This window comes from Coregonus lavaretus (assembly GCF_964263955.1).
Source record: "Coregonus lavaretus genome assembly, chromosome: 8".
Classification (NCBI taxonomy): Eukaryota; Metazoa; Chordata; class Actinopteri; order Salmoniformes; family Salmonidae; genus Coregonus; species Coregonus lavaretus.
The window spans coordinates 39,915,025-39,935,935 of NC_139995.1; the positions used below are offsets into that span (position 1 = coordinate 39,915,025).

A 20,911-nucleotide genomic window follows, 5' to 3' on the forward strand; every position below is an offset into this window, starting at 1 on the left:
TTCTAGGAACAGTACTTAACACAGTATATATTTGCTCCTCAGCTTCTGATTGTTATTGTCATCATCTTTGAACCCGTGGCCTTGGACACCATGGTGACTAGTGATGGTTAATTGGTGTCTGATTAGGCTATTGTATTGATCAGATGTGGAAAATCAATGGGATTAGTCTGTGAATGGACTTCAATCTGATGTTAACATTTTGTGTGCAGTCAGTGAATGCTACTATCCATAAACTCATACTGTAGAATGTCATGTTTTTTTATTTACTGTTGCGTTATATTCAAGCAATAAGGCCAAAGGGGGTGTGGCTAATGGCTGTTCTTACCTAATGCATGACGTGAAACGGAGTGCCTGGATACCGCCCTTAGCCGTGGTATATTGGCCATATATCGCAAACCCTGAGGTGACTATTATAAACTGGTTACCAACACACAGTAATTCGGAAAGTATTCAGACCCCTTGACTTTTTCCACATTTTGTTACGTTACAGCCTTATTCTAAAATGTATTAAATAAATACAAAATCTCATCAATCTCCACACAATACCCCATAATGACAAAGTGAAAACAGGTTTTTAGAAATGTTTGCACATTTATTAAATATAAAAACCATAAAAACCTTATTTACATAAGTATTCAGACGCTTTGCTATGAGACTCGAAATTGAGCTCAGGTGCATCCTGTTTCCATTGATCATCCTTGAGATGTTTCTACAACTTGATTGGAGTCCACCTGTGGTAAATTCAATTGATTGGACATGATTTGGAAAGGCACACACCTGTCTATATAAGGTCCCACAGTTGACAGTGCATGTCAGAGGTCGAAGGAATTGTCCATAGAGCTCCGAGACAGGATTGTCGAAGCACAGATCTGGGGAAGGGTACCTAAAAATGTCTGCAGCATTAAAGGTCCTCAAGAACATAGTGGTCTCCATCATTCTTAAATGGAAGAAGTTTGGAACCACCAAGACTCTTCCTAGAGCTGGCCGCCAGGCCAAACTGAGCAATCGGGGGAGAAGGGCCTTGGTCAGGGAGGTGACCATGAACCCGATTGTCACTCTGACAGAGTTCCAGAGTTCCTCTGTGGTGATGGGAGAACCTTCCAGAAGGACAACAATCTCTGCATCACTCCACCAATCAGGTCTTTATGGTAGAGTGGCCAGACGGAAGCCACTCCTCAGTAAAAGGCACATGACAGCCTACTTGGAGTTTTCTAAAAGGCACCTAAAGGACTCTCAGACCTTGAAAAACAAGATTCTCTGGTCTGATGAAACCAAGATTGAACTCTTTGGCCTGAAAGCCAAGCGTCACATCTGGAGGAAACCTGGCACCATCCCTACGGTGAAGCATGGTTTTGGCAGCATCATGCTGTGGTACTGGGAGACTAGTCAGGATCGAGGGAAAGATGAGCGGAGCAAAGTACAGAGAGATACTTGATGAAAACCTGCTCCAGAGTGCTCAGGAACTCAGACTGGGGCGAAGGTCCAGACAATGACCCTAAGCACACAGCCAAGACAACGCAGAAGTGGCTTCGGGACAAGTCTCTGAATGTCCTTGAGTGGCCCAGCCAGAGCCCTGATCGAACATCTCTGGAAAGACCTGAAAATAGTTGTGCAGCGACACTCCCCATCCTACCTGACAGAGCCTGAGAGGATCTGCAGAGAAGAATGGGAGATGCTCCCCAAATACAGGTGTGCCAAGGGAAAAAACTATTTAATCCATATTAGAATAAGGTTGTAACGTAAGAAAATGTGGAAAAAGTCAAGGGGTCTGAATACTTTCCCAATGCACTGTATAATTGTAGCGTCACCATCTTTATTGCGAAAAGAAATACAAATACGAACATAACTTTAGACTACATGTTCAGAGGTAATTAACTGTCATTGATCAGCACTGCAATTGATAATACAAGTGGTTCTGCGCTAACGGTGACAGAAATCAGGAATGCAGACATGCTCTATAGACCTCTATATCTATATGAGTGACTGCGTCCAACACACCAATACAGGTAGGCACCACATTACTACAAGACAAAACAACTTACTCAATCAAGACTGATGGTCTTGTAAGTATAAAAGCAAAGTTTGATTTCATATAATAAAAAAAGCTTGAAATGGTAGTGGAATGGGATAATGTCTTAGTGTATGTTGTTTTTATCGCACTGCTTTGCTTTATCTTGGCCAGGTCGCAGTTGTAAATGAGAACTTGTTCTCAACTGGCTTACCTGTTTAAATAAAGGTGAAATAAAAAAATATAAAAAATAAAAAATTAAATGCAGTACACATCACATTATTGTGGGAGCACCTCCGCTAAGAGTATGAATGAAGCTGTTTGAGGAGGTTTGAATCCTAAGCAACCTGCCTACGCATTGTTTGAATTACAATAGACCAACATAGCTACTGTAGTAGGTCAAAGCTGTTTGCTGGAAAACGTTGGTAGAGCATGGGTGAAGTAGGGATTGTGTTGCTCATGTGAATTTCCTTTCTTTTTTGGCTTCAGACCAATGCCTACTTCTCAATTAAAACAGTATTTTTATAGTCTCAGCCCCATCACCATATATAGCTGCACAAATGTACAGAAATAGAATAAGTCACACAATTAAACCAAACTGGGTTGAGGGTTAGGGTTGAACCTGGATGTGGATATAAAGCTAGGGTAAGGGTTAGGGTTGAACTGGCATGTGGACATAAAGATAGGGTTAGGGTTAGGGTTGAACTGGCATGTGGACATGAAGCTAGGGTAAGGGTTAGGGTTAGGGTTAGGGCAAGGAGTTTTCTGTGACTATGTAACCTGAACAGGAATAACTCTGGCCCCTAAGACCTAATTATAGCCAATTGAGTTTTTGTTAGTCAGGTCTCAATAGCCTACCTATGATGCTGAGGCTTCGGAATCTGAAAACGTTTTGACCTCTCTTGTCTTCTATTGACCACACATCATCACCTCCTTAACTTTCCTCACCACCTCAATAGCCAGAGATATGTATGGCATCCATGGGCAGCTGGGCAAGCATGGGCATGTTCATACTGTACTGGTGGTCATATAACACACTACCTCACTCACAGCAATGGGTATTACTGTCAGTCTACTATAAAACCTAGACAATCTCTCACTTCCACAATGTACAGTATGTCTATGGGACTTCTGGTCTGGAGCTGTAATAACTACAGTAACAAGCTGTAGCCAGTGGTTACTAAGTCAATATTTACAGCAGAAGTAGAGTAGTTACAGTCAGGCAGAGAGCCGATCAGGTTTCAGATCAGCTGTGGTGTCTGAGGGCAGCTGCCACTATCAGAAGGGAGGATGCTGTTCCCTGAGAGACCAGCATGGGGCACTATTGGGCTGCAGGTACTATTTAATGAAGCTGCCAGTTGAGGACCTGTGAGGAGCCTGTTTCTCAAACTAGACACTCTAATGTATTTGTCCTCTTGCTCAGTTGTGCAACGGTGCCTCCCACTCCTCTTTCTATTCTGGTTAGAGCCAGTTTGCGCTGTTCTGTGAAGGGAGTAGTACACAGCGTTGTACGAGATCTTCAGTTTCTTGGCAATTTCTCGCATGGAATAGCCTTCATTTCTCCGAACAAGAATAGACTGACGAGTTTCAGAAGAAAGTTATTTGTGTCACGTTCGTTGTGTAAAGGATCGGACCAAGGTGCAGCGTGGTATGCGTACATAGTCATTTATTTTAATAAACACCGACAAAATAACAAAATCCAACAGAACGTGAAGTTCAAGAGGCTAAACATCAAACAAGCCAAACAGAAACAAGATCCCACAACTAAGGTAGGCAACAAGTATGATCCCCAATCAGAGACAACGACCGACAGCTGCCTCTGATTGGGAACCACACCCGGCTAACATAGAAATATATAAATTAGATTTCCCACCCTGACCAACCCAACTAGAGATGTCTCAATGTCAGGGCGTGACACTTTGTTTCTGGCCATTTTGAGCCTGTAGTCGAACCCACAATTGCTGATGCTCCAGATACTCAACTAGTCTCAAGAAGGACAGTTTTATTGCTTCTTTAATGAGCTGTGCAGTTTTCAGCTGTGCTAACATAATTGCAAACGGGTTTTCTAATGATCAATTAGCCTTTTAAAATGATAAACTTGGATTAGCAAACACAACGTGCCATTGGAACACAGGACTGATGGTTGCTGATAATGGGCCTCTGTACGTCTATGTAGATATTCCATAAAAAATCAGCCGTTTCCAGCTACAATAGCCATTTACAACATTAACAATGTCTACACTGTATTTCTGATCTATTTTATTTTATTTTAATGGACTAAAAATTGTTTTTCTTTCGAAAACAAGGACATTTCTAAGTGACCCCAAACTTTTCAACGGTAGTGTATATTATTTTAAATATATTTAAAAATATATATATTTTCCCTCTTTATTATTTTCCCCTAACCCTACCATGCCTCCCCTAATTGGAGTAAACTAATGGACAACAACACTTAGGCTTCTAATTCCAGCTTATACATACTATATAAATTTTACGGACACAGTATATTTTACATTAATGATCTTTTGTTTGTTGTTAGTCCCACCCTTCAGCTACCCCCAACCCCTCCCATCTATCTCTGAAGACCATCCTGTTTTGATTTCTAGCTGTCATATATTTTTCCACTGTGCTGTGATGTTTCACAAAAGTTCTGAACCTTTCTATTCTCATAGTTTCTACAGTTTGTAAATTAAAGATAAACATTTTTGCTAAGAGTGTTACTATATTATTGATCGATTGACGATGACTTTTCAAATCACCCAGCAGTGCTATTTGCAGAGTTAGCTCCAAGTAAGTGTTGAAAATGTTCAGCCATTTGTGAACCTGCGACCAAAAACAAGCTACATATGGACAGTACCAAAACAAGTAATCTACTGATTCTGTCTCTTTGCAGCAAAATCTGCAGAGCTGAGATGGTTGTATCCCCCATATATATAACGTTCTATTGGTTGCAAGAATTTGATATAATAATTTAAATAGAAAAACCACGTTTTGTATCTGCCGTCATTTTGTGTACAAGTTCATAAATCATGTACCATGGAATCTGTACATCGAAAATCTCCTCCCAACTATTTTACAACCTGTATGGTGCAGCTGTCAATTCTTTGGTCCTTCAATGAAACTGGTATACTTTTTTATTTATCACAATTTTCTTTAGCCAATTTTGGTCTTTAATGCAGGGCAGACAGACAAGTTCCTTACCTTCTCCCCTTTCCACTTGCCTCCATTTTTGCAGCCTTTACACAGTTTAGTTGACCCTCTTCTTCTTCGAAGTATGGGTGGCACAGGAGGCTGCTGAGGGGAGGACAGCCCATAATAATGGCTGGAACAGAGCAAATGGAATGGCATCAAACACATGGAAACCATGTGTTAGATGTACAGTATTTGATACCATTCCACTCATTCCTCTCCAGCCATTACCACAAGCTCATCCTCCGCAATAAAGGTGCCACCAACCTCCTTTGATATGTGCTATAGATGGATTAACTGACGTCACAAAAACGATGCGTACGCTTCAATGGGGCAGAAGTCCATGTGTTGAAGTGATTCAAGCATTTCACTACATCCGCAATAACATCTACTAAATATGTACAGTGGGGGAAAAAAGTATTTAGTCAGCCACCAATTGTGCAAGTTCTCCCACTTAAAAAGATGAGAGAGGCCTGTAATTTTCATCATAGGTACACGTCAACTATGACAGACAAATTGAGAAGAAAAAAATCCAGAAAATCACATTGTAGGATTTTTAATGAATTTATTTGCAAATTATGGTGGAAAATAAGTATTTGGTCACCTACAAACAAGCAAGATTTCTGGCTCTCACAGACCTGTAACCTCTTCTTTAAGAGGCTCCTCTGTCCTCCACTCGTTACCTGTATTAATGGCACCTGTTTGAACTTGTTATCAGTATAAAAGACACCTGTCCACAACCTCAAACAGTCACACTCCAAACTCCACTATGGCCAAGACCAAAGAGCTGTCAAAGGACACCAGAAACAAAATTGTAGACCTGCACCAGGCTGGGAAGACTGAATCTGCAATAGGTAAGCAGCTTGGTTTGAAGAAATCAACTGTGGGAGCAATTATTAGGAAATGGAAGACATACAAGACCACTGATAATCTCCCTCGATCTGGGGCTCCACGCAAGATCTCACCCCGTGGGGTCAAAATGATCACAAGAACGGTGAGCAAAAATCCCAGAACCACACGGGGGGACCTAGTGAATGACCTGCAGAGAGCTGGGACCAACGTAACAAAGCCTACCATCAGTAACACACTACGCCGCCAGGGACTCAAATCCTGCAGTGTCAGACGTGTCCCCATGCTTAAGCCAGTACATGTCCAGGCCCGTCTGAAGTTTGCTAGAGTGCATTTGGATGATCCAGGATTTGGAGAATGTCATATGGTCAGATGAAACCAAAATATAACTTTTTGGTAAAAACTCAACTCGTCGTGTTTGGAGGACAAAGAATGCTGAGTTGCATCCAAAGAACACCATACCTACTGTGAAGCATGGGGGTGGAAACATCATGCTTTGGGGCTGTTTTTCTGTAAAGGGACCAGGACGACTGATCCGTGTAAAGGAAAGAATGAATGGGGCCATGTATCGTGAGATTTTGAGTGAAAACCTCCTTCCATCAGCAAGGGCATTGAAGATGAAACGTGGCTGGGTCTTTCAGCATGACAATGATCCCAAACACACCGCCCGGGCAACGAAGGAGTGGCTTCGTAAGAAGCATTTCAAGGTCCTGGAGTGGCCTAGCCAGTCTCCAGATCTCAACCCCATAGAAAATCTTTGGAGGGAGTTGAAAGTCCGTGTTGCCCAGCGACAGCCCCAAAACATCACAGCTCTAGAGGAGATCTGCATGGAGGAATTGGCCAAAATACCAGCAACAGTGTGTGAAAACCTTGTGAAGACTTACAGAAAACGTTTGACCTGTGTCATTGCCAACAAAGGGTATATAACAAAGTATTGAGAAACTTTTGTTATTGACCAAATACTTATTTTCCACCATAATTTGCAAATAAATTCATAAAAAATCCTACAATGTGATTTTCTGGATTTTTTTTTCTCATTTTGTCTGTCATAGTTGACGTGTACCTATGATGAAAATTACAGGCCTCTCTCATCTTTTTAAGTGGGAGAACTTGCACAATTGCTGGCTGACTAAATACTTTTTTCCCCCTCTGTATATGTGACCAATAAAATTAGATTAGATTTGATTCTGGATGGCCAGATAACTAGCAACAATGACAAGAAGCGGCCACGTGGGGAATCGTAGGTGGCTCGTTTCAGCTAGTTTTATCTTGTTCTTGTTTTGAGTTGTTTTGACTGATTTCATGTCAATGATAATATGGCAAAAATTCCTAAGCTTGCTAACTATCAACTCTAATGATGTATCTGAGAGACAACAAGTGCTCATTGTGCAAATGTATTTATGTTTTCAATAAACATTGGAGACGAAATGTTATGTTGTCAACAATCTTTTTGCCCCATAGTTTTGCCCCATAGTAGCATACACGTTGGTTTTGTTGCTATTCATTAGGAACAAAATGGGAGAAAACGGGCTGAAACAGGGAGGGAATATCTGAACATTTTCCGTTGCAAAGTGTTGTGCTACAGTGTGCACTAATGAATACGACCCTGGACTGGTTTGTATTACCTTCCTGTAGGACCTGGGCAAGGTATAGTTACCCCTTTTAATAAGCCACAGAGTGCAGGGCAGGCTAATCATCACCAAGTCAATGATATCACAACAATGAGTAACCTATATATTTTAGGTGTCCATATCGAAGTGTGTTTGTGAGATCCTGTTGCCACATCACTATGACATTCATATCACACTTTAGTCCCACTGTCGGAAACATTCCACGTTTCTTCTTTCTCCTTTTCATATCAAGAGGAGAGTGTCTTTTTACTTCTGGTCATACATTTTGTAAGTCAAAATAAGTATCTTGCAGAGTTCCCAATCTGAGTTGTCTCTATTGGATCAGATGGGCAGGGCAGATCACTGTATGATTATAGGAGCAGGCGGTATATAGTCCTCTCTCTAGGTATTTATATCCTGCAGCAGGGAGTGTCTTCCCTTCTGCCCTCTGCCCTCTCCCCTCTCCTCTCTTCCTGGGTATGGGGAAGTAATCCACACACCAAAGCCCCTTTGAAAATTCAAGCCAGGCCAGTCTCACGTTCCAAATATAACCAACTGCTGCTGGCCACGCCCGTGTGAACAGCCTGCTTGGCTGAAAGTGTCACAGTTTGACAGTGTGGTGTGAGTGTGTAGGTATGTGTGTAGGCAGAGTGAGTCTTTTTGGTCCTGTTACTCTCTGCACACCCATATTTGAATCGTTTTTGTGTTTAATTGAAATCAATTCTAAAAACGTTATTTGTTCCGTTGAATAGGCACCATGATGAGGAAGACAGATCCAATAGAGACAGAGATTGACCTGGGAGACTCTGATGATGAAGACCTTGATGCAGACCTGTATAAGGACTGTGAGGAGCCTCAGCTGCTATGGAAGGCTGAACTGGGGGACAGGATGGATGAGGAGGAGGCTGTGTCCCCGTTAGTGGATGTTAGTGACACCAAGCCCCTGCTGAATGAGAGAGACCCTCGAGGAGTCAACGACTGTCTGAAGGTATTTCACACAACCTCACATCAATGCATCAATGCATTGACACAGGAGCTAACTGATAACCAGACGACATTTGTTGTGTTTATACATTTTTACCAATTTGAATGACTTCATTAATGAGTTCTTTGTGCTTTCTGGATTGTCACCTGAAACAGGTAATACTGTCACAAGCTTGATATAAAGTGTTGTGGCGTCAAGCATATTATCTGTCTTAACCCAATTAGTCAAACCTAATTATTTAAACTATCAAACAAATCTGAAGAGTTTTATATTTCTACAGTAATATGTGGCATGTCACAATAAATGTTTTTCTTATACTTGTACTGCCCTCTTGTGGTCATGTCATTGACTGCAGTTTATCGATATTTTCCATTGAGTGGCAAAAACATACTGTCTGTAAACAATCACCCCGAGACTATGACTCTGCCTCTAGGTGAGCTTTGAGGATGTGATAGCAGAGCCAGTGTCAGTACGTAGCGGAGACAGAGTGTGGATCTGGAGCAACGCCCTGTTCGAGGTCACCAGGGTCTGGCTCTACCGCATAGTGACCGTCCTGCTGGCCGTCCCTGTGTCCATCATCACCGGACTGATCTTCGCCATCCTCAGCTTCCAACACATATGGTATGTCTATAATATCAGTTCACTGACCACTGAATACAGTACATGCCCACTGGGCACACACTGGTTGAATCAACGTTGTTTCCACGTCATTTCAATGAAATTACATTGAACCAACGTGGAATAGATGTTGAATTGACGTCTGTGCCCAGTGGGTGAACCATAAGTTACCATCTTGAAACTCTTCTCTTCTCTTACTCCATGTATTCTCTATCCAACCCTGAAAGGTTCTTTAGCCCATGCGTGCGTTATATCCTTATCATCACATACTGGCTGCAGAGCCTATGGAGCATCGTACTGGATATCGGTGTCCTCCCATTCCTCACTAGTGCAGCAAGGTGCTACGTTGGAATCAGACTTCGCCTGACTCAAGAATGACAGAATATTGGACCTTCACACAAAATCAGGATTGGGAATATGGGATTGTTACCCTACTATGGAATGTCCTCTTGGGAGACTATCAGGCCTGGACAAAGTGTTTGTAGGATGCTCTAGGATCAGACCAGGGGCACAACTACCGGCTTTTTGGTGGTTCATGGGATCTTACAACTGAACTGAAATCAGTGTGATTGATCAAGACAGGATTTTTAAACATTTTTTAACAATATCCAACAAGGTGATTGATTACTTATCTAAGAAGTTGAAAAGGGGAATGTGTAAAATACACACTCATTTAGGGTAATTTTGTATCTGGTATGCACTTGAATTGTGCTTTGAGGTGTCCTTTTCTCATGTGATAATGTCAGATGATTCCCATGTTTGATGAGCACATTCAATATTATTCAGACAGCACTGGTATATAGTGTTATCTCAATAAAATCTGACCAGACAGTTCAAAATGTGCCTCCACAATTTCTTGTTGTATAGTAGAACATTTAAAGTTAACTATAGCTGTACTTTTATCATATACACATTTAGTCAAAAGTTTGGACACACCTACTCATTCAAGGGTTTTTCTTAATTTTTACTATTTTTTACATTGTAGAATAATAGTGAAGACATCACAACTATGAAATAACACATATGGAATCATGAAGTAACCAGAAAAGTGTTAAACAAATCAAAATATATTTTATATTTGAGATTCTCCAAATAGCCACACTTTGCTTTGCACACTCTTGGCATTCTCTCAACCAGCTTCATGAGGAGGTCACCTGGAATGCATTTCAATTAACAGGTGTGCCCTGTTAAAAGTTAATTGGTGGAATTTCTTTCCTTCTTAATGCATTTGAGCCAATTAGTTGTGTTATGACAAGGTAGGGGGGTATACAGAAGATAGCCCTATTTGGTAAAAGACCAAGTCCATATTATGGCAAGAACAGCTCAAATAAGCAAAGAGAAATGACAGTCCATCATTACTTTAAGACATGAAGGACAGTCAATACGGAAAATGTCAAGAACTTTAAAAGTTTCTTCAAGTGCAGTCACAAAAACCATCAAGCGCAATGATGAAACTGGCTCTCATGAGGACCGCCACAGGAATAGAAGACCCAGTGTCACCTCTGCTGCAGTGGATAAGTTCATTACAGTTAACAGCCTCAGAAATTGCAGCCCAAATAAATGCTTCACAGAGTTGAAGTAACAGACACATCTCAACATCAACTGTTCAGAGGGAACTGTTTGAATCAGGCCTTCATGGTCAAATTGCTAAAAAGAAACCACTACTAAAGGACACCAATAATAAGAAGAGATCTGCTTGGGCCAAGAAACTCGAGCAATGGACATTAGAATGGTGGAAATGTGTCCTTTGGTCTGGAGTCCAAATTGGAGATTTTTGGTTCCAACCGCCGTGTCTTTGTGAGATCCGGTGTGGGTGAACGGATGATCTCCGCATGTGTAGTTCCCACCGTAAATCATGGAGAATTAACCAGCATGGCTACCACAGCATTCTGCAGCGATACGCCATCCCATCTGGTTTGGGCTTAGTGGGACTATCATTTGTTTTTCAACAGGACAATGACCCAACACACCTCCAGGCTGTGTAAAGGCTATTTGACCAAGAAGGAGAGTGATGGAGTGCCCCATCAGATGACCTGGCCTCCACAATCCCCCGACCTCAACCCAATTGAGATGGTTTGGGATGAGTCGGATGGCAGAGTGAAGGAAAAGCAGCCAACACGTGCTCAGCATATGTGGGAACTCCTTCAAGACTGTTGGAAAAGCATTCCAGGTGAAGCTGGTTGAGAGAATGCCAAGAGTGTGCAAAGCTGTCATCAAGGCAAAGGGTGGCTATTTGAAGAATCTCAATTATAAAATATATTTTGATTTGTTTAACACTTTTTTGGTTACTACATGATTCCATGTGTTATTTCATAGTTTTGATGTCTTCACTATTATTCTACAATGTAGAAAATAGTAGAAATAAAGAAAAACCCTTGAATTAGTAGGTATGTCAAAACTTTTGACTGGTACTGTATATTCTGATGAAAATTGGAATGCATTATATCTAAAATAAATGTTATAGATTCATCCCCTATTCTTCTACGAGACACAACTTTTTTCAATATCAATGTTGTACTCAGTACAGTAATAAGATTAAAATAGATTGGTAAAAGGGGTTCTTGTTATTGAAAGGTGGTACTATCCAAATGTTGAATTTATTCCTTCACACCCACTGATTGTATGGTGACCTGATCACCAAGTTTGCCGACGACACAACAGTGGTAGGCCTGCTCACCGCCAACGATGAGACAGCCTATAGGGAGGAGGTCAGAGACCTGGCAGTGTGGTGCCAGGATACCAACCTCTCCCTCAACATGATCAAGACAAAGGAGATGATTGTGGACTACAGGAAAAGGAGGGCCGAGCATGCCCCCATTCTCATCAACGGAGCTGTAGTGGAGCAGGTTGAGAGCTTCAAGTTCCTTGGTGTCCACATCACCAACAAACTATCATTTTCCAAACACACCAAGACAGTCGTGAAGAGGGCACGACAACGCCTATTCCCCCTCAGGAGACTGAAAAGATTTGACATGGGTCCTCAGATCCTCAAGAAGTTCTACAGCTGCACCATCGAGAGCATCCTGACTGGTTGCATCACCGCCTGGTATGGCAACTGCTCGGCCTCCGACCACAAGGCACTACAGAGGGTAGTGCGTACGGCCCAGTACATCACTGGGGCCAAGCTTCCTGCCATCCAGGACCTCTATACCAGGCTGTGTCAGAGGAAGGCCCTAAAAATTGCCAAAGACTCCCTAGTCATAGACTGTTCTTTCTGCTACCGCACGGCAAGCTGTATCGGAGCCCCAAGTCTAGGTCCAAAAGGCTTCGTAACAGCTTCTACCCCCAAGCCATAAGACTCCTGAACAGCTAATCAAATGGCTACCCGGACTATTTGCATTGACCCACCTCGCTGCTGCTACTCTCTGTTTATTATCTATGCGTAGTCACTTTACCTCTACCTACATGTACATATTACCTCAATTACCTCAACTAACCTGTGCCCCCGCACGTTGACTCTGTACCGGTGCCCCCTGTATATAGCCTCGTTACTGTTATTTTATTGTTGCTCTTTAATTATTTGTTATATATATATATATATAATTATTTATTTATTTTTATTTTTTTTTCCGATTCGATTATTGTTCCTAAATCAAGGAATACTTATTTTGCATTGGGTTGATGAGTTCATGTTTGTGAGAGATGTTGGCAGGAGTAATGGAATCATGTTATCGGATGAGGTATTCGGTGTGAATCAGATAATCTGGGAATTCATGTGATTTCTCATCATATCAGGAGCTACTACAGCTAGCTACTCAATCTGTCCATCTGTCTGACCATCTCCCTCACCGAGTACAGTCAGAAAAGTATTGTAATACACACACACACACACACACACACACACACACACACACACACACACACACACCAGTGTGCTGCTCTCCTTTCTCTCCACTGAGAGTTGAACCACATCCCAGAGTTGAACCACATCCCAGAGTTGAACCACATCCCAGAACACTATTCCTCACTTTCATCCTGACCTTTCTTTAGACTTAAGCCAATAGTTGGGAGGTGAGGAATTTAATATAATGATGATTACTTACTATATACTGTATATGTATTGCTGTATTTTGTGGTCGCTATGTAAACACAGGTTTGAGTGACAAGAAAAAACAGGCAGACCTTCGTGGTACATTCCATTTGTGGTTGCTATAGAAACACAGGTTTGAGTGAATAGAAAAAACAGGCAGACCTTCATTGTATATTCCACCGTCATCAGCCTGCTACATCTCCTGCCAAGTTGCATTATTTTAGGTGCCTCTCAGGATTTATAGGGTTAATGCTAGAAGAGAAAGCATTTTGATGCTGTTAATCACCACTGTCTGCTCTCAACTTAACGTGTGGTAGTAAATGTATCACAAACTCAAAATGCATAGGCCTACATGTCAGTCTCAGATCTTTGCACAGTTCTCTGTCCCAGCAGCAGATCCACCTGCTCAAACATATACGACAAGTCTCTGCATGGAGGGAATAACCAGAACATATCTTGGTAGGGTATCATAAGGCACATGGAAAGTGTCATCCAATTCTCTGTACGGACATCACTTGTCTATATCTAAGCATTGCAATATGGCATAACACACTTCCTGTTAGTGTACTGGTGAGAGGTTTCCAATATCTTCACCACAGGAGGTTGGTGGCACCATAATTGGGGAGAACGTGCAAGTGGTAATGGTTGGAGCAGAATAAGTGGAATGGTATCAAATACATCAAAGATGTTTGATGCCATTCCATTTGCTCTGAATCCGCCCATTATTATGAGCCGTTCTGTGATCTTCACACTATATTGGGCTACAGTAATTACTGTGGTGAACCATCAGGGATGTGTGAAATGCAACATTGGTCTGCTCTCTCATTTAAGAAATGCTTTGGGTCCCAGTGTGAGGTATGGCATGAGTGTGGATAGAGAATGGGCCTTACCGGTGTGTGTGTGTATGGTTTGGTTTTACTCTCCTGGGGACCAGAAGTCCTCACAAGGATAGTAAAATAAGGAAAATTAGGATAAGTGGGAACATTTCACCAGTCCCCACAAGGAAAAAATATATTTAAACTTAGAGGTTAGGTTTAGGGTTAGGGTTAGAATTAGGGTTAGGGTTTTGGGGTTAAGGTTAAGGTTAGGATTAGGTTAAGGGTTACGTTTAGGGTTAGGGGTTATGGAAAATAGGATTTTGAATGGGAATCAATTGTTTGGTCCCCACAAGGATAGTAAAACAAAGGTGTGTGTGTTTGTTCGTTCGTTGGTGTGTTTACAAGATGTTTATAAGCGATAATTAACGAGAATGTGTTGTTGTCAACAAAGTATGTGTGTAACTGTAGTCTATGTGTTGTGTGTTTGTGTGTTTATGCTATGCTATGGCTACAGTGGTTACAGTTTGACAGGACAACTAGGGGCTGTTAGTAGTGGCAGCTGCCTGCTGGGTGCTGCTGGCATTCCAGGAGTGACATCACAGTGAGGGGAAATCCAGAAGCTTGGGTACAGCCACTCCCTGTCCCACTCCCCACACTGCCTCTTTGACCACTACAGCTACCACTACCCAGCTCCAGGATCACTACCAGCCCTGCTCAGACCGTTCTTCTCGGACCCCTCTACTCTTCCAGGACCCGGGCCCTGCCTTGTACCTCTCTGCCCCCCTTCTCTGATTAGCATATGACCGTAACCATGGCTGACATCAACAATGGTTATGAACAGAAGTTTCAGGCAGATGGACATCATAAAGAGATTGACCTGATCAACAGAGACCCCAAGCAAGTCAACGAGGATGTGGTGAAGGTAGGCTATATTACATTTATGTGTGTGTGTGTGTGTGTGTGTGTGTGTGTGTGTGTGTGTGTGTGTGTGTGTGTGTGTGTGTGTGTGTGTGTGTGTGTGTGTGTGTGTGTGTGTGTGTGTGTGTGTGTGTGTGTGCGCGCGCACCAGATAGCTGTGGGCCTACTGAAGTACTGTCACCCCATACTGGACTTAGAAATGCCTTGGCTTTTTTGTGTCAATGGCACTGAAGGAGCTTCTGGTTCTGGAGTATGTTGTCTCATTGTACAAAGCGTTCTTAGTCAGGTTGGGAAGAGAAGGATGAAAATCATTATAATTAATAATGTAGCTATTAATGGATTATTTATTGTATGTTGTGTTATGGAGTAGCCTGTGTGACATCTTGATCTGGCAGTGTATCCTTTGGGTTACGATTGTGCCCCATCTATTTCTGGGAAGGCAAACGCAACGGTGTGAATGGCAGTGGAATGGAATATTTATCTTCCAAGACTGCGATCATGGAATTTGTTCTAATAAATGTTTTTACATAATGTCTTTGATGGTTTTCTCTGGTATTCTTTGATTTGCTAATGAATCATTAGGCTTTTATGGCTTTTATGGCTTTTATGGCCCTCTGTATATGACTGTAAGTCACTTTGGATAAAAGCGTCTGCTAAATGGCATATTATTATTATTATTATTATATACAGCAAGTGTATTCATAGTTACCGGTAGTGGTGTCAGATGGACTGCAGCTTACAAATACTGTTCCTTTAATTAGATCTGTGACGTTAAAACAGACGGGTTGTTAGAATGAGAACGTCTATATGTTGTAATAATGTATCCAATTGCCCTATTCTGTATTTACTCATGATAGACATATTTTTAATTGAGCTAAAAGAAGGTCCATGGCTGTAGCATGATGCGCTACAATACCCATAATGCTCTGCGTAAGATATTAGGTTTTATCTTAGTAAAGATGTTCCTGAAGCTAACATAATGGTGTCCTGTCTCATTGGTGTCAGAAGCGGGACCCTTTTATCAATTACAGTGCAATGGCCTCTCTGTCTCCCCCTGCAGGTGGACTTTGAGGATGTGATCGCTGAGCCTGACGGGACTCACAGTCTGGACGGGGTGTGGAAGGCCAGTTACACCACCTTCACTGTGTCTAAGTACTGGTGCTACCGCATCCTATCGGCCATTTTGGGGATCCCAGTGGCTCTGCTGTGGGGCTTCCTATTCGCTTGCCTCTCCTTTTGCCACATCTGGGTCGTGGTGCCTTGCATTAAAAGCTGTCTGATCGAGTCCCAGTGTCTGAGCCGTATCTACTCCCTGGCCATCCACACCTTCTGTGACCCCCTGTTCGAAGTCCTGGGGAAGATATTCTCAAGTGTTCGGGTGGTGCTACGGAAGGAGGTGTAGGATTCAGAAGCATGGGAATGGGACAGGGAGGTAGTGGTTAGGCTACTCTCCACCCATTTTTACCTTTATATTTTAGTAATTTAGCAGATGCTCTTATCTAGAGCGACTTACAGTTAGTGCATTCATCTTAAGATAGCTAGGTGAGACAACCACATATCACAGTCATAGTAAATTTTTGTGGTGCCAGAACGGAGTGCTCTGCAGTATGCCACGTCAGTAGGCTACTTCCCTGGCCTCCTGTCTGGCTGCTGCCACTGGGTATGGGTCTGACCCATCTTCCAAACAGAGTTTGTGATAGATAGAGATGGTTGTGTTCAATCAGAAGACAAGAAGAAAAGTGCTCACATCTGGTTGCCATAGATGGGGGTCATCCATGGTCTATTCAACATGGTACACGACAAACAACACTCATCCATGCTTGATTGATTTGATACTTAAGCCTATTCCATGTTCTATTCCATGGTCATTTTTCAGGCGTTGATGCTACAATAAATTACTTATTTATTGTTCCAGTTAGATGTGATGTCTGTCTTTAGCGCTCGTTGTGATATAGAATCTGCCTACAGTACTGTATGTAACTGATATGGAAAAAATTCAGTGAAAGAATTCCCGGTATGCTCAGGCAAGGGTGAGGCCAGACGGATCTACACAAACATGTCTCAGTGCCAGTGGTGAAGGTTATATCTGATGTACAGTATCTATGTGTGTGTGATATGGAAATGCAATATATAGGAATTCACAGCATATTTATCCAAGTCAGAGAAGAATCTGATGAACTAGAGATTACCTGTATATAGATGTCAAGTTTGGTCTCATTCATCCCAATTAAAGTATCAACAAAGGATGAGGAATATTCTGTTATATGATCTAAAGATACACCATTAAATCCTCTACGTTAAAGATAAACAAAGTGTGATCACTCCAAGGTACAATTCAGACAGGAGTAAAGGTTATAACCGACACCAGGGTCGTGTTCATTAGGCATCAAACAGGGAGTGACTACCTGAACTTGTCCAATAGGAAACACTAATTTTAGATTTACATTGCAAAATGCTTTAAAGCATGTTCTGTTGCGTGCCCTGGTGAATAAAATAAAATAAAATAAAATCACATTTTATTTGCCACATGCGCCGAATACAACAGGTGTAGACCTTACAGTGAAATGCTTACTTACAAGCCCTTAACCAACAATGTAGTTTTAAGAAAAATAAGTGTTAAGTAAAAGATAGATAAGTAAAAAATTAATATAACAAATAATTAAAGAGCAGCAGTAAAATAAAATAACAGTAGGGAGGCTATATACAGGGGTACAGGTACAGAGTCAATGTGCGGGGGCACAGGTTAGTCGAGGTAATTGAGGTAATATGTACATGTGGGTAGAGTTAAAGTGACTATGCATAGATAATAAACAGAGAGTAGCAGCAGCGTAAAAGAGGGGGTGGGGTGGGGTGGGGTGGGGGGGACAATGCAAATAGTCTGGGTAGCCATGATTAGCTGTTCAGGAGTCTTATGGCTTGGGGGTAGAAGCTGTTAAGAAGCCTTTTGGACCTAGACTTGGCACTCCAGTACCGCTTGCCGTGCGGTAGCAGAAAAAACAGTCTATGGCTAGTGTGGCTGGAGTCTTTGACAATTTTTTGGACCTTCCTCTGACTCCGCCTGTTATAGAGGTCCTGGATGGCAGGAAGCTTGGCCCCAGTGATGTACTGGGCCGTACGCACTACCCTCTGTAGCGCCTTGCAGTCGGAGGCCAAGCAGTTGCCATACCAGGCAGTGATGCAACCAGTCAGGATGCTCTCAAAGGTGCAGCTGTAGAACTTTTTGAGGATCTGAGGACCCGTGCCAAATCTTTTCAGTCTCTTGAGGGGGAATAGGCTTTGACGTGCCCTCTTCACGACTGTCTTGGTGTGTTTGGACGATAATAGTTTGTTGGTGATGTGGACACCAAGGAACTTGATGCTCTCAACCTGTTCCACTACAGCCCCTTCGATGAGAATGGGGGCGTGCTCAGTCCTCTTTTTTTTCCTGTAGTCCACAATCATCTCCTTTGTCTTGATCACATTGAGGGAGAGGTTGTTATCCTGGCACCACATGGCCAGGTCTCTGACCTCCTCCCTATAGGCTGTCTCATCGTTGTCGGTGATCAGGCCTACCACTGTTGTGTCGTCGGCAAACTTAATGATGGTGTTGGAGTCGTGCCAGGCCATGCAGTCATGGGTGAACAGGGAGTACAGGAGGAGACTGAGCACGCACTCCTGAGGGGCCCCTGTGTTGAGGAGCAGTGTGGCAGATGTGTTGTTACCTACCTTTACCACCTGGGGGCAGCCCGTCAGGAAGTCCAGGATCCAGTTGCAAAGGGAGGTGTTTAGTCCCAGGGTCCTTAGCTTAGTGATAAGCTTTGAGGGCACTATGGTGTTGAACGCTGAGCTGTAGTCAATGAATAGCAGCTTCAGAGACACACACTCAAATATATTTATAATTAACCCAATATAGTTCATCTGTGTCGTTTGCAGTGGGAGCAAATGAAGCATAGTGGGCAGAACAAGCAAGGAGGTGGCCAAAGCCAAACACTATCTAGCGAGATCCTATTGTAGCATATATTTGCACATTTCCGTTAGGGAACACCTAGTCTGTGAAGTGCGTGTGTGCACAAACTCAATTCGACATTGCACTCCTTCTAAACAATGCAATCTTTTAAAACTTCGGCAAAGCGTCAAGTGTATGAAACTTGCACTGTGTTCATAACAGATTCTAGGTTTGGGAACAGGAAGTGTTTAACCTAGTTCCATCCTTTCCCACTACCCGCGACTGGACTTCCTCCCACTTTCATATTTGGTGGTGAGAAAACGTTCTAAATGGATGCTTCTACGGATGCTTATAGCCTCTGTGACGTGTCTGGGTTACCCCTTCTGTCTGTAACCACACTTTTTTTGAAAGACCGACAAACCTTTCTAGCCACTAGGACGAACTACAGGGCAAGTTTTCCATCTTCTGCATGTTGTTCTCAGCTCCCTCGCAGGGAATGACTTGATCTGAATCATAGACATTGAGAGGACTTGAGTAATCCAAGACCTTCACAAATGTGACACCTTTTTCATTTATACTGACATCAATCTGACTGCTTAACTTATTTAGTATGGATGGACCAAGCTCCTCTATCTACGCATAACTGAACATTTTGCCGACACAAATTTTTTATTTTTTATCATACATTAGTGATACATTTAATATACTTACATTCAAAGAAACAGTTGATACAAAGGGAGAATCTTTACTTTCTGTATATATTGTGAACACTGTAAGGTATAAATCAGAAAGGTGAATGTGAATGAGAGGATACATATATACACAAATTAACATCTGTGTTGATCTAATCACCCACACAACGATAAAGAAGAAAGATACATTCAATAATGTTGGAGCACATTTAAAATCTAGTCCACATTTTCTTATTTTACAAAGCTACAGTATGTCTGTAGCTTTGGGTATATCAAAGACACTTTATTGTTATTTGTCTATCAAAGACACTTTATGGCACCCTATTCCTTATTATGTACACTACTTTTGACCAGAACCCTATAGGTCCTGGTCAAAAGTAGTGCACTACAGGGAATAGGGTGCCATTTGGGGGGGACAGCCTTAGACAAATAACAATAAATTGTCTTTAAAATCCCCTCCATGGTTTGAAGATATAGGCAATCTAATCTAACATCTCTTTGTGTAGAGATCAATAGCAATGCAATATCCCTGTAAGGTCACCAAGAGAATAGGTTTGTGGAACTTCATTCTATTTCTATTTCCCATTTTGTTATTGTGGTGACTGAAAGGTCAGCTTGTTGTGAACAAGCTCTGCTAAGTTTCTCTCTACCTAGACCTGAGAAATATGCAGAGTCACAGAGCTGTGTGTAGAAACAAATCGTATGTTAAGTGTTAGAATACAAAATAAGAATCCAATACAACCTTTTTGCTGGGGAAGAGGGAGGAGGGGAAAAGGTTGCGCCTGTATGTCTTTTTCCTGAATAAGACATACAGGTAAAGAATAAATCAATTGAGTTATGGTACACACTGACTGACAGCCTGATCGTCAGCTATATATTCTGGAAAACTGAAATAAAACAGGAAATTAATATCTGTGCTACAAAGGTATACTATAATTTGACAGAACCTAAGGGCAAAATAAGTATATTCCACATAAAATTTACATTTTAGGGGGATTTCTGTAAAGTGCTGGAGAGTGTGACTACAGTAGGAGCTTAATTAAGTGTGTGTGTGGGGGGGGGGTTGAATCTATTCTAGTGGGACATGAAGGATATAGTGAAATCACTAGTGGATGGTCGTGAAAGAGCGTGCCATGGACATAGAGACAGAAGTTCACCCCCAAAATGACCATGTTAAGATAACCCACTTCCAGGGCTTGAGTAGTCTGTGTGGAGTGGAGAGTAACATAATGGATTCCTCCTCTGGGTGTTACATGGTGACCTATGTGA

General features: G+C 42.1%; 2 protein-coding genes across 2 annotated transcripts; both read left to right on the forward strand.

The window, feature by feature from the left end:
• Nucleotides 1–8,413: 8,413 nt before the first annotated feature.
• Nucleotides 8,414–9,637, forward strand: LOC311133705 (caveolin-2-like; the record flags this gene model as incomplete). The annotated part of the gene is made up of 3 exons (XM_084167240.1): nucleotides 8,414–8,644; nucleotides 9,075–9,262; nucleotides 9,487–9,637. The coding sequence occupies 3 exons, from the start codon at nucleotides 8,414–8,416 to the stop codon at nucleotides 9,635–9,637; spliced, it is 570 nt and encodes a 189-aa protein (XP_084023366.1).
• A 5,269-nt stretch (nucleotides 9,638–14,906) lies between these two features.
• LOC311134212 (caveolin-3-like) lies at nucleotides 14,907–16,427 on the forward strand (the record flags this gene model as incomplete). Its single annotated transcript, XM_084167822.1, has 2 exons — nucleotides 14,907–15,029; nucleotides 16,086–16,427. The coding sequence occupies 2 exons, from the start codon at nucleotides 14,907–14,909 to the stop codon at nucleotides 16,425–16,427; spliced, it is 465 nt and encodes a 154-aa protein (XP_084023948.1).
• Nucleotides 16,428–20,911: the final 4,484 nt, after the last annotated feature.